General features: G+C 39.1%; 1 protein-coding gene across 3 annotated transcripts in view; it reads right to left on the reverse strand.

Annotated features, from left to right (window-relative positions):
• Positions 1-1,122: 1,122 nt before the first annotated feature.
• The window catches only part of SMC4 (structural maintenance of chromosomes 4), a 40,988-nt gene continuing 29,951 nt past the window's right edge, over positions 1,123-12,159 (reverse strand). For all 3 annotated transcript variants that reach the window (XM_040612479.1, XM_040612477.1, XM_040612478.1), the window contains 9 exons: positions 11,218-11,370; positions 10,943-11,069; positions 9,332-9,521; positions 8,244-8,388; positions 6,929-7,102; positions 5,242-5,424; positions 4,171-4,403; positions 3,315-3,498; positions 1,123-1,438 (listed from right to left, as the gene is read on the reverse strand). In XM_040612479.1, the coding sequence (XP_040468413.1) occupies positions 1,250-1,438; positions 3,315-3,498; positions 4,171-4,403; positions 5,242-5,424; positions 6,929-7,102; positions 8,244-8,388; positions 9,332-9,521; positions 10,943-11,069; positions 11,218-11,370 (1,578 nt within the window). In that variant the 3' untranslated portion in view covers positions 1,123-1,249. The remainder of the gene's footprint in view (positions 1,439-3,314; positions 3,499-4,170; positions 4,404-5,241; positions 5,425-6,928; positions 7,103-8,243; positions 8,389-9,331; positions 9,522-10,942; positions 11,070-11,217; positions 11,371-12,159) is intronic.

The following is a 12,159-nucleotide window of genomic DNA, read 5'->3' on the forward strand; positions in this document are numbered from 1 at the left end:
CTGTGGTGCACGTACACATCACTTGATATCAGATGTTGTCAAGTGAAAATTAATGTATGTGGGGTGATCTTAATGGTTAAGATTACATAGAAAGTGTATCTCTACACTTTATAGCAAATTATGTTACCCCCCCTGCTTCAGTCCATGTTGCTGATTGTGCCTTTTAGGACAGGGTGAAGCTTGCACCGGATTTGGGCCAATCACGCCAGATTTAGCTGGAGGCATAAGGAACCACCTCGGGACTACAGCAGCAGGCAGGATCAACTGACCAGGTACGAAAATAGCAAGAGCTGGGAATGTAAACAAGGCCCAGCAGCACCGGCTCCTCTTGGTCAGCTTTTCCACCGAGCAGCAGCACAGCTGTGACGGAGCTGGTTTTTTCCCCAGGAAGCGTAGCACCAGGAGCAGTACTGGTGCAAGTGTGACAGATACTGGGCTGGCTTCTGGGGTAAACCACATAATTTCAGTTCCTAAAGTAAAAAAAAAAAAAAAAAAAAAAAAAAAAAAAAAAAAAGAGGGGTGGGATTTGAAGCAAAACCTGTACAGTGGAGTGTTGAGATGCTGCTGATGGGAAGGGAGAGCTGCCTGTCACAGCCAGGTGCAGCTTCACCCAACCTCACCAAGTCTTCCCCAGGAAGAGCCGAGCCCTTTGTGCGGGACAGCAGAAGCGAGCAGATGGCAACTCCTGCCTTCACAAACCCGAGCGCACAGCGTGGCCGCAGCTGAGGGAGGAGCAGGCCCTGTGGGAGGGGAGAGGAAAATAACTGAAGAGCAGCTTCCTAAACTGAAGCAGTTCATTACAAAATGGCTACAAACGGCTTAGTCCCAAACCGTGCAGCATAACATATGACATCCTTATCGTATACAGGGAAATAATTTTGTACACTGCCTTTACTCACTAGAACTTGTATAATCAAACAATACAGGACGCTCTGAAGATATTGAAAAGCAATTGTTTGGTATATGCAGCCATACAGGCATTTCCAACCAAACGCAGAAGGCAAGCATTGACTTAAATTATGTATCTAGCTGCATTTTAATATTCCATGGGTAAGCTTTAGGAAACAACAGCTTTTTTTTAAAAAAACTCAGGTCACATAATTAAAATCTATATAGACTGTGTAATTTGAAAAACGGAATTTATTGACGCTGATTTTATTAATAAAACGCAAAACTGAAATTAAAAAAAATCTCAAATACAAAAGTATCTTAGATACAAACAGCAGTAAGAATGGAACTTTATTCCTCGCTACTTTTGAGCTATACTAGACCCGCGAGCCGCAAGTTCAGCCAGTCCTTTTGAAGCGATAACTTTGGGGTTTGTTGCCACACTTTTCGTGGTATTGTGAGTCTTATAAATTCCAATTAATCTGTCCGCAATCTCAAACATGTTGTTTCGCAGGGAGATGATGATGAACTGTGCATTTTTTGTTTGTTCCTGAAACAGAAGTTATTTGTGTTAGCCCACAGCATTTCAGAAAGCTCTGTTCTTGTATGATCTCTGTATTCAGGTTTTAGGAACTGATGAAAACATCGCTAGAAGTATGTCAGTCAACAAGTCTGCAGGTGATGAGGCCTCAGAGTCCCTGCTGTCCGTAATCAGTAGGTGCACAACATGCTCCCAGCCTGGCTATCGGCATGAAGCACTGCTCTGTACTTCAGTGAGTCTCCTCCTTTTATCTTTTACACAGCCTACTCAAGGGAATTCGATTAAAGATATATAATTGCTTTCCATAGTTGCAATTCACCATAGTTTTAACATGAATTCCACAAGATTTACCTAAGGTGGGTATCATTAAGTTACCTGAATTGTTAAAGCAACCCTTGCTCTAAGAATGAAAACACACCTGTTCTCAGTGCATGGAAATAGGGGAAAGAAAGCCCTTGGCTAATGAGGACAAGCCTTGATGAACACTAGTTCTGTGACCCTGAACGCCGAGAGGTAACAATATCTAAATTTGGTGATGCTTTAAAAATAAAACAAACTTTATCCTTAAGAATCTGGCAGAATCAGTGTAGCTGCTGTTGCTGCCACACTGGAGAAATCCAGTAAGGACCAACTGCTAACTAAGTGGGATTGCACAGCTGGGTAAAATCCAGCCCGTAGGGTACAGTGTGGCACAGGGGCGTCTTCACCCCCTTCAGCCATCTCCGAACCCCCAGCAATGATGTGGTGGAGCTGGTTAGGTTGGCAGGCCCCTGCGCGGGCTGGCCACCGCTCCCTGCGCTAACAAAGCACTTCATCACTTGGAGGAGGCTCGCGGCGTGTACCCACGTTCTGTCTTTACATCGAATTTTAGGAGGTTCAGAAGCTTTGGGCTAGATGTAATAAGAAGGGCTCAAATACCAATCTTTTCTCCTAGGACTACTAATTTAGAAGCTGTATACAGAATACAAGCTACAGCTCTACACTAAGCTCTAACTCGCATTTAAGAGCTAAACTACTCTAAGTTTTAAATTTAAGTGTTAGTCTAAACCGCAGCTGAAATGAAACTCTTTGCTCTACCAAACCCCATCTGGGTGATGGACCCTCCTTTGTGAAAGTACGAGTATTGTGGAAGCAAAGGTTAAAACTACATTTGTAGGCAGGCATCTTTGAAGTGTTTCCCTAATTTTAAGTAGCTAATCAGTCTTTGGTACTTCTAGGGTGCTTCTACCTTGGATAGTTCTGAAAATCCCAAGTTTAAATTAGCAACCAGAACTGTAGCAATGTAAATGTTTGTTTCACTTAAATACAGCAATGACAGACTTTTTAAAGGCATGAGAGAAAAAGAACACTAATAAAGACACAGATCAAAGAAGCCTATGGGAAACAGCTCATGTTAATGAAATGGAAGTAAAAAACCAAGGAACCTTGGCTGCTCCCGAGAATGAAATCATGAACTTGGATACTTGAACACATTACTAAGAGCTAAATAAGTTACTGTATTCTCAGCTGACTACAGTTGATTATTTTGGGGAAAGACTATTTTTTAAAAAGGAAGCAGTAGCAGCAAGGAAATGTGGCACCTTTGGCAAATTCTAGCACTCCTTAGACTGCTTTTGAAAAAGGATTTGGAGGGAAAAAACCCTTGTAAATCCTCTATTAGTTGCCGCATTTCAGGAAAGAATTAAGCTTAGCAGCTTAGAAAAAATACAGAGAAAGCAACACTGTAAGCACCTTTCTGGAAATCTGCTTAGTACATAGTTTCCACTTAATAATATTCTATCATTCCAGATTTTTCAATCTGGCCATAATTGTGTTGCTACTTTGTTTTTCTGGCAGAGAAGAAAATATCTTAGGAAGATTATACTAGTTACCATGAAATACTTACATATATGTAAAATGCTACAATAGATACGTTTTTGAAGTCAAGTGCTGCATCAATCTCATCCATAAAATAAAGCGGCGTTGGCTTGTAATGATGAAGAGCAAAAACTAGAGCCAGTGAACTAAGAGTCTTCTCTCCTCCTGACAAGTTAAATATCTTCTTCCAACTTTTCTTCGGAGGCCGAACACTGAAACAAATTAAGAGTTTGTAACTTATCTCTGTTCTCAATTGAAGTTAGTTGTGGTGAAAAGCAAGTCACAAGACAGGAGCGAATGACACATAAAGAAGCTTGACTAAAACAGTGGATGAGCTGCTTGATACTCTTAGTCCTCTGCAGCTCAGAGGTAGCAAACTGGATTATTTCTACTCACCAAGGAGTAACTCCCTGGGTGCACACACGGCTGTGTGGTCAGCTGATGTTGACCTGAACTCAGACTACTGTAACACTCTGCCATTCTCTATAGGAACTAGAACACTTAAGAACCGCTATTTAATTATCTTTCAAAAGTGCCGTTCTACTCTTTAAGTAACGCATGTACTCTTAGGAGCATTTACAACAGAACAATCTTCAGTTACAGATGTGATTGACATGATCCCCTGGGCAGAATGAAATGATTTGGGGATTAGGAAAGCCTGAGAAATTACTTAAAAGCCAAAGCTTTCTAACTGCAGTGAGTTACTTATTTCTCCAGGAGAAATCAATCTCCGTGCTAAAAAGTTGTGGCTCCTGTCAGTATCTTGCCAAGAGGGGCACTGTCGTGGTTAGCTGATGATCAATGAAAATTTACTTAAAAAGCACATTGAAAAAAAGCAATACCACTATTAGATTAGAGCAATAATACAAAGTATTTTGACAAACCTGAATACGATTCCTTCGGAGAAGGGGTCCAGACTATCCACAAGTTCTAACTCAGCATCCCCTCCCAAAGTAAGCATCTGGTAGTTCTCCTTCAGTTTAGTTGTTATTACGTTAAATCCTGCCATAAATTCATGTAGCCTTTGTTTCCTAATATCTTCCAAAGCTTGTCTGAAGTTGTCTCTCTCAGTGGTAATGTCATCCAATTCACCCACACGTTTCAAGTACAGCTCTTCCTGTAGAAAAAAAAACCCAAAACCACCAAAATTGCAGTTAAAGAAGTTGTCTCCTTAGTTTAGATTTTAAACTATTTTCCCTACCGTTTGAAAACTTATTTTCCCCATAATGGCTAAGAGCCTTGAAACAAAAGAACAAATCCAACCTTTCTCTTTTTTCTTATCTCTAAGTGGCTGATGGAAAACCCATGTTAGAATAAAAGAAAAATTTAATGTGTTGAACAGTCCAATATTGCTGAAGTGAGTATTGTGAGGAGAAAAAAAAAAGTCCTAGTATTGTTGTGGATCTGCCGAGTATGTCAAGACTAGTTGACTCTAAATAAAACTTTCACAGGAGAAAGTTGTCTTCACCTGACATCACATATAAAAGGTGTACGTAAATTCCTAGATACAACTGTCATACTTGGCTAAGTACGAGCTAACAAATATTCAGGACACTAGCAACAGCATGGCCTGCAGCAGAGAAAGGGAACATACAAGGGTTCCATTTCAGTCTCCCAAAGAAAGAAACGGAAGAACAGCAGCACCCCCTTCCCCTAGTATGCCCGTAGGTGAGATTGTCTCTTCAGTCACCTAGAAAGAGTGTGGTTTGGGATGCGCTTCGAGGGCAGGATCTATTTGAACACTCACCTGAAGAAAAATGCACAGCTGGAAGGTCACCTCCGTACTTCAGAAGCAATGACACGAGGTCTGTACAGACTGAAGTACGGGCAAGCAATAAAGCTGTCTACACAACGCTTGCTGCCTCAGACGGGGGGCGTACCGTGTTACTGCCCCAGCAGGTAACACAATATCAAAAAGATTAATCCTACTACTAGACAGCAGTAACTAAGCTTACCTTCCTCTTATATTCTGCAATAGCACCAAGGTTAGGTTTCATTCCTTGGCACTGGGCTTCCAGGAGAGCTATTTGGTTAGTGATGACATCTGGATCCTTGATAGCCTCAAGCTCTTCTTGACTTAATACTGGAAGTTCTTCAGGTGGTTTATCTTCTATGGGGTGCAGTGACAATTTTGATACCTGAAATTTAAAACCAGTCACTAGAAACCTTTAAAGATCACAGTAGTTATCACATGAACATGTTTGTAAAATAAACATATTCTGTATTAGTACATACTGAAGCTTCCAATCTCAAAACATTCAAAGATTCTTCACATAACTTTTAAAAAACACATTTAAAAATGAACTGTGAAAAAGACAACTTATCCTTTTACCCTAATATTCTGTTCCTGGAAATTATATACATCATTCTTACAAAGGAGATTTCCCTGTGAGAGGAGCAGTAGCATATAAGGAGGAAATAATTTTTACTGATGCCACAGAACTTCAACAACTATATACTTAATACTTTGCACGGTCAAGATTGGAGAACTTCTGACAGCAGCTTTGCTTGCTGGGTAGCTGTCCCCGTTATCATCATACTAACAAGGGTATGAAGGGCACTGTGCATTGCGAGGTCATCTGCTGGTCTACAGGATTTAAATATGAAGTAGAAAGGATATATAATAAAAAGAGCATGCCCCCCTGAGCACACACCTGAGTTTCAAGAGGTGTTAACTCTGTGCTCAAGTAATCTATGGGCCAGAAAATGTCAGAATTCCGTGCAGAATTGTTTCCAGAAGGATTAAGAGCCCTTCCCAGAAGCTGGTCAGTCACCTTTGGAATGAACGCACCGCATGTCAAACACTTAGAACTAGCTTGTTCAACAGAACTAGATGGCAAGAAATAAGGTGTGAGTAAAGCTATCTGTGCGTCCACCTGTGTGAAGGCTGGCTGCCAGCAGTCCATACAACTCCAAGCCTGAGAAGCTAGGTGTTGTAGCACCTAGAGTTAGCAATTCCTTACTCCCACTGACTCCAATTTACTCATGAGCTGGTTCAACCAGCAACCTCTGAGGAGCAAATTTTTTTGCTGGCCCCACAGAATTCCTGTCAGCCCAATTATCTATCATTGGGGAAAGGCAATTTGATGTACCAAATGGACTACAAGTTTTAGGTGAAATGCTTTCAAGGAAAAGGTCTTGCCAATTTATAAAGAACAGCTCAGTGGAAGCAGCACCAAGTAGTTACACATAACTTGTGTTTTAGTTATCAACGTCTTGCTTTTTTTCTCTCAACTAGGAGGGCGCCTACCCTTTTAAAACGTTTTCCAGTATCTACAGAGAGGATACGCAGACACAAAATGTCTCCTGGTTCCTGTTTATGGCCTATTTATTTTTTCCTCATTGCTCTTAATTACTCGTAGACAGCATTATGTCAGTTACAGTTATCCTACCATACTTTCATAAAGAAAACTTGAAAAGCTAGAAGCTAATTCATAATCTTGTATGTAAACCAGAAAAGTAAAAGACAGAAGGGTCATCTTTTTTAGATTTGTTTTTTATAGCATAAACACCAATAAACTGTGAGCTGAATATGAATTTTCTCCCAAATTACCTGTTTTCTAACTGCACGTCGACATATTCAACATACTAATCTTTTGAGATCTTATAGTTCAAGTTTTAGGAACGAAACAATTTCCCTACCTCTGTTTGCCAGTATTTCATCTTCGACTGGTGTGCAGAAATATGACTATCAATTTGTTCAGTTTTCAGCTTAATATTAAGAGCTTCCTTTCGAAGGGTGTGTTCATCATCCTGAATGTTTTTAATCTCCTCGAGTAAACCGCGGTGCTCCTCCTGAACTGCTGGCAATGCTTCCTAAACAGAAATGACCAAAAAAGTGCATGAATCAGTTTCCTACATAAACATTACTGCTTTCTCAGGTTATAGATTTGTTTTTATTATATTATTCACAGCATTACTCTCCACAGTCCTAAGTATTGATGTAAACAAATACATATTCTTGTATTTAGATCAACCTAGTTCCTGAATTCTGGAATGACTGAAAATACGCTGCAGTTTTTATTTTCATTCCAGATTTGGATCAAACAAGTCCTACATTCGGATGTTTTTAGCTAAAAGGCAGTTTTAGAGAAAGACTGTCTCAAAGAAACAGCTTTGTATGGAAGAATTCCAGCCATCCTGGTTGTTTTCACTCACTCTTGTACATAAATCTAGATGGGAAACTGAAGTGTCACATAACTGGAGAAAAGATCTATCGTTAAGCAAGTTTTAAAACCAGTAATTTCTTCAGGGAAACTTGGTTTAAGATTTTTTTTCTTAGCCTCAGAAAACTGGGTCAACAGATTTTTCCAGGTAAGTATAGAAAAAACAAAAAAGAACACCATTCCCATTCCCTGACCATGGTGGAATGCCACTCTGCAGCTGTACAACAAAATTTGCGAAGGCTAGAAGGCTGTAACTAGGATATAATAAGGATAGAACTCATCATTCTGATTTTTGTTGAAGGCCAGACTGCATACTAGGACTGTCTTGCCCTAATTTTACCCCCACCCCCGGCATCTGTATTTAAAGGCCAACTTTGATTAACGATTAAATAAAATCATTAATATTGTATGAATGCCCACAATATACGGCGGGATACAGAAAAGAATATTCTTTGCCATTTTATCCCCATGGGAATTTTTGGAGGATAAGTAGTAGAGTATCAGAGAAAAAGATACTCTAGACCAGCACTGTCAAGTCTGAGGCTTAAATGGCAAGGTAGCTTTTTGGTAGGTGGTTTCGGTTCGTTTGGTTGGTTGGTTGGTTGGGTTTTTTTAAATAAATGAAGATATTACCAGCTAATGCGACCCCTTGCTAGGCCTGCCTGGCAGTCTAAGGATGAAAGCTGACAGACATCAGCCGTTAAAACAATTCTGGCACAATAACTACTATTGAAAATTTATTTCACAGACATCCTCTGTGAAAAAATACACTAAATTAACATGACACTTACTTCAGCTTGCTTGCGGTCATTTATAACCTCAATAGCTTTGCCTTCTAGTGCAGTCAGCTCTTCTGTTAAGTCTTCAATTTGTTTCTTGTTATCTTCAATTTCCTTCTCGGTGTGAAGAACAGACTCTTCAGATTTTTTCATGTTTCTGCATGGGTACCAAGATGTTTGTATAGCTCACATGAGTGCAAGTAGGACATAAGGTAATCTAGAAACACAACCTTGTAAAGATTGTTCAGTGGCTATTGACAACTAAATAGGAAGTGCTTATTTATGCCTCAACTCTCACACTCTTGAGATATCCAAGTAAAACAAAGTTGTCTTCCTTAAACATACAGCAGACAGACAGGCCTCATTAAATGACTTCATCTGCCCTTTCAGAGACAGTTTTGACATTTGTTATAAGTATTCATTATGCATTGTTAAGCTAACAAAAAAAATAATTCACATTTTATTTCCTGACATGTCTTATAATGAAATCAGTCTCCTCAGATTTGAACTGCTCCACTGCATGGCAATTAAATGCTATTTTGAATCTTTATCCTGAAAGATTGCATTTCAGCTATAGGCAAGTATTAACAGAAAAAAAACAAATTAACGTGACTTTTTCATCTTCCTATTTATAAACTAAAGATTTTATTTCCCTTTACCTCCTTGACACAAGCAACATTTACAGTATTAGACATGCAACTGAAAATTAAGATTTTCAGGTCACAGGATTTTTAGCTATGGAGACTGCTTAAAACAAGCAAATGTCCTGCAGGCACCGATGCCAACAGATGCAGCTATTTGAAGGCTGACATGACTCTCCTTGGTCAGGTTTCACTAAGCTTTCTAGGTCTTTGATCCTTTGCCTTTAAAGCACAGTAATTAACAAAGATTATGGTTCTTAATTAAGAACCAGTCTCAGTTTGAAAGGTTATGACCTCCTCCCTCCAGGCTTCCTCTAGCCACGAAGAGGTGAAAATCATCTCTTCTAGCCTGACAAATGCCACCCCCACCGCCAAAGATCTGACTAATCAAACAGGAATTGCAGCAATAGACAATTACAGACCAAAGCTTTACAGCCCAGCAAGCCACGTCTGCCATACCTGTTCGCAGTCTTGACTGCCACTTGGGCTTTGGTTATAGCTGAAGTACATTCGTCAATGTCTTTGTTGATCTTATCAAGTTTGTCTTGTTGTGCTTTAAGTTTATGGTTATTGATATCCATTATGAGGTTATGTAATCGTTTAACTTCATTTTCTATTTTACTTGCTTTCTCAGCAACACAGTCATAGTCTGTCGATAAACAAAACTGAGTTAAGGTCATCATGCTGTCCCTAGGAACACTGGCCTCCTGCAACACGTCACAATTTAAGTGATAAAAAGCTCTGCTGTATTAATATATTGAGAAGTGTACGTATTTCTTCATACTATGAAAAACGGGGTTTTTTTCACTGTGGCAAAAAGAAAAAAATACCACCCACATCTTTCTGACACTGTTACACTACCAAGCCTTTTTTTGGTGGAAACCACAAAAAATTTTAGTTGGATTACTTGATATATCTAAGATAAATACATGAGATAGTACATAAGAAGCTATTCCAAACTTCATTCTTTGCATTTATTTAATGGAAAAATGCTCAGAGGTTAAATTTTAAGAACTGGCCACTAACCATTGCTTAGTAACTGGTGTTACTGTGTGGTTACTACAGCATGCAGAATAATAAGATAGCCTACTCTACCTTCAAGGTAAGTAAGTTTCCTTATTTAGCTTCTATTTAAAACTCAACAGAACCACCTTAATACGTTGAACAGCTTTCAAAAATAACACGCATAGCACTTTAGCATTCTAAAGGCAAAACAAAGTCCCTCACTAAGTTTGCTACAGATTTAATTTCCTTTTGGGGACAGAAGCGGTAGAGCAGAGGCTTGAAATGTGGCAGGCAGTCATCTCTCCAGAGAACACAGGTTTGTGTCTCTCCATTGTTTGGTACAAATATTAAGAGAAAATATTTATAACATCAAACTTCAGTGTGATTGAGGAATCATACATTCATACTTTCCTGATGCTATACTGTTCAAAAGAGGCACAGAGAGAACAGTAGTACATATTCTTTTCCTAAAATGCTATGAAAGAATTGTGGGGGGAAGGGAATGATGTTTTACTATGCTCCTATTATTCCCTGCACAAGAAATACAAAGCAGACAAGGTTTACTTTACAAAGCTACCAATTTCTTCAGAGAAACTGTTACTCAAGTTCTCAGAATAAACAACCTTCACAAAAAGCACAGGGGTGCAGTGTGCCCACAACAGAATACAGGGTAGTAATTTTAAAGTCACATAATAAGCCAGTCAAGGCACAGCAAAAGCCTTTACCTCCACATGAAGAATTCTTACCCTTAATTAAACTAAGCTTCCCTGTGAATCTGTATGTAATACAGCCACCAAAATCTAACCAAATAAACGAACCCCCTAAAATTAATGTTTACTTTAGCTTGACTCAAATATGAACTTGAACAATTGCAAAAAAAGAGTTTTAACATCCTTATCTCTAGAAGCACTGTTTATTGCCCTCCTCAGAAGAAATGAGGTTCCAAACCAAGATCCAGTACCGTGCTGGTAATCTCAAAGAACAAAGTTTTAACCATCCATTCCTGTATTAGTTAAAGAACATGACTGCAATTTTTATCTGTAATCCCCTCTCCAGAAAGCCTACCTTTTTTATAACTGTTACGGGTTTTTTCCAATTCTTTCTGTTTGTTTTTGTCTGGAGCAGCAGCAATTACATTAGCTTCAAGTTCCTTAACTTGGGTTGTTAGACATATTTCTTGTTCAGACAAATTCTATAGAAAACACAACTGTGTTAGAATCCTGTACTTTGAAGAGATCCTTGACACTAAAACAAGGACTATGTTAAGCTAAGGGTGAGAAGTTATGCTCCTGCACATTCCTGGAGAAGCCAGATACTGTCCCAATAATAAACTTGCTCACCTGGATACTTGCTTTATACTTTTCCAAAGTATTTCTCATTTCCCAAACATCTTGGTACAGTTTTCTTATGTCTCCTTCAAGTTGTAATTTCTCTTCTTCATACTGTACTGCTCTTTTAGAATCTTTCTCCAGTTGAGATTCCATTTTACTGACCTACACAAAGATGAGATACGATCATTTGCCTAATGTCACCACTTCACAGCAAGGTCTTATTCATGTGCTTGACAGCCTATGATCTCTCAAAATACAAGAAAGTGGAATAAAAACTTGAAAATTTGCTGTAGCTGGACACAAAACGGGAGACTGCTGAGGAGATCAGTGATAATAGTCAAAAACAAGAGGAGCAAGCATAAGAAAAATCAAGTTGAAAAATCCTTGTCAAAATAGGTTGTAATGGAGAATTATTTTAATGAAATAGTAGTAGATGTAGATAAGCTTCAAAGGCTTAAGTCAGAATGGTGAAGGCAGAAAGCAAAACACACGCAAGCAGAAGCTAGAAGCAGTTTTTAATATAGGTAAAATTTGACGCTTGTAGTTCCTGTTGTAGCCTGCTGTTAAGAAGACAAGCTTTTGCACATGGTAACTGGCCAAGCGACCAAGCCTTGCAATTCACCTTCAAGAGCAAAAGGAATAAGGACACGTTAGAGATCTCAGCCCATTTTCTGTTTTTACACACAGAGAACTAACAGCTGCAGATTATCAATATACTTGTTTACTTGGAGCTGTCCACTACGCTAGACAGGTATAGAGCCAAAACTCTTGAAAGTGGAGAAATGAAGTTACAGCTACTAATCTTTACAAAATGCCACAGTATCTCTCATGGATGGAACAGAAAACAGTACATAAGTCTGTCTCTTGGAGAGAACACAACAAATAAATCTGAAGTGTGGAGACCAGAAATAGCAAAGTCCCTTAATTAATAAGAACTCAATATGAGCTGCC

This window comes from Falco naumanni, chromosome 13 (genome assembly GCF_017639655.2).
Source record: "Falco naumanni isolate bFalNau1 chromosome 13, bFalNau1.pat, whole genome shotgun sequence".
Classification (NCBI taxonomy): domain Eukaryota; kingdom Metazoa; phylum Chordata; class Aves; order Falconiformes; family Falconidae; genus Falco; species Falco naumanni.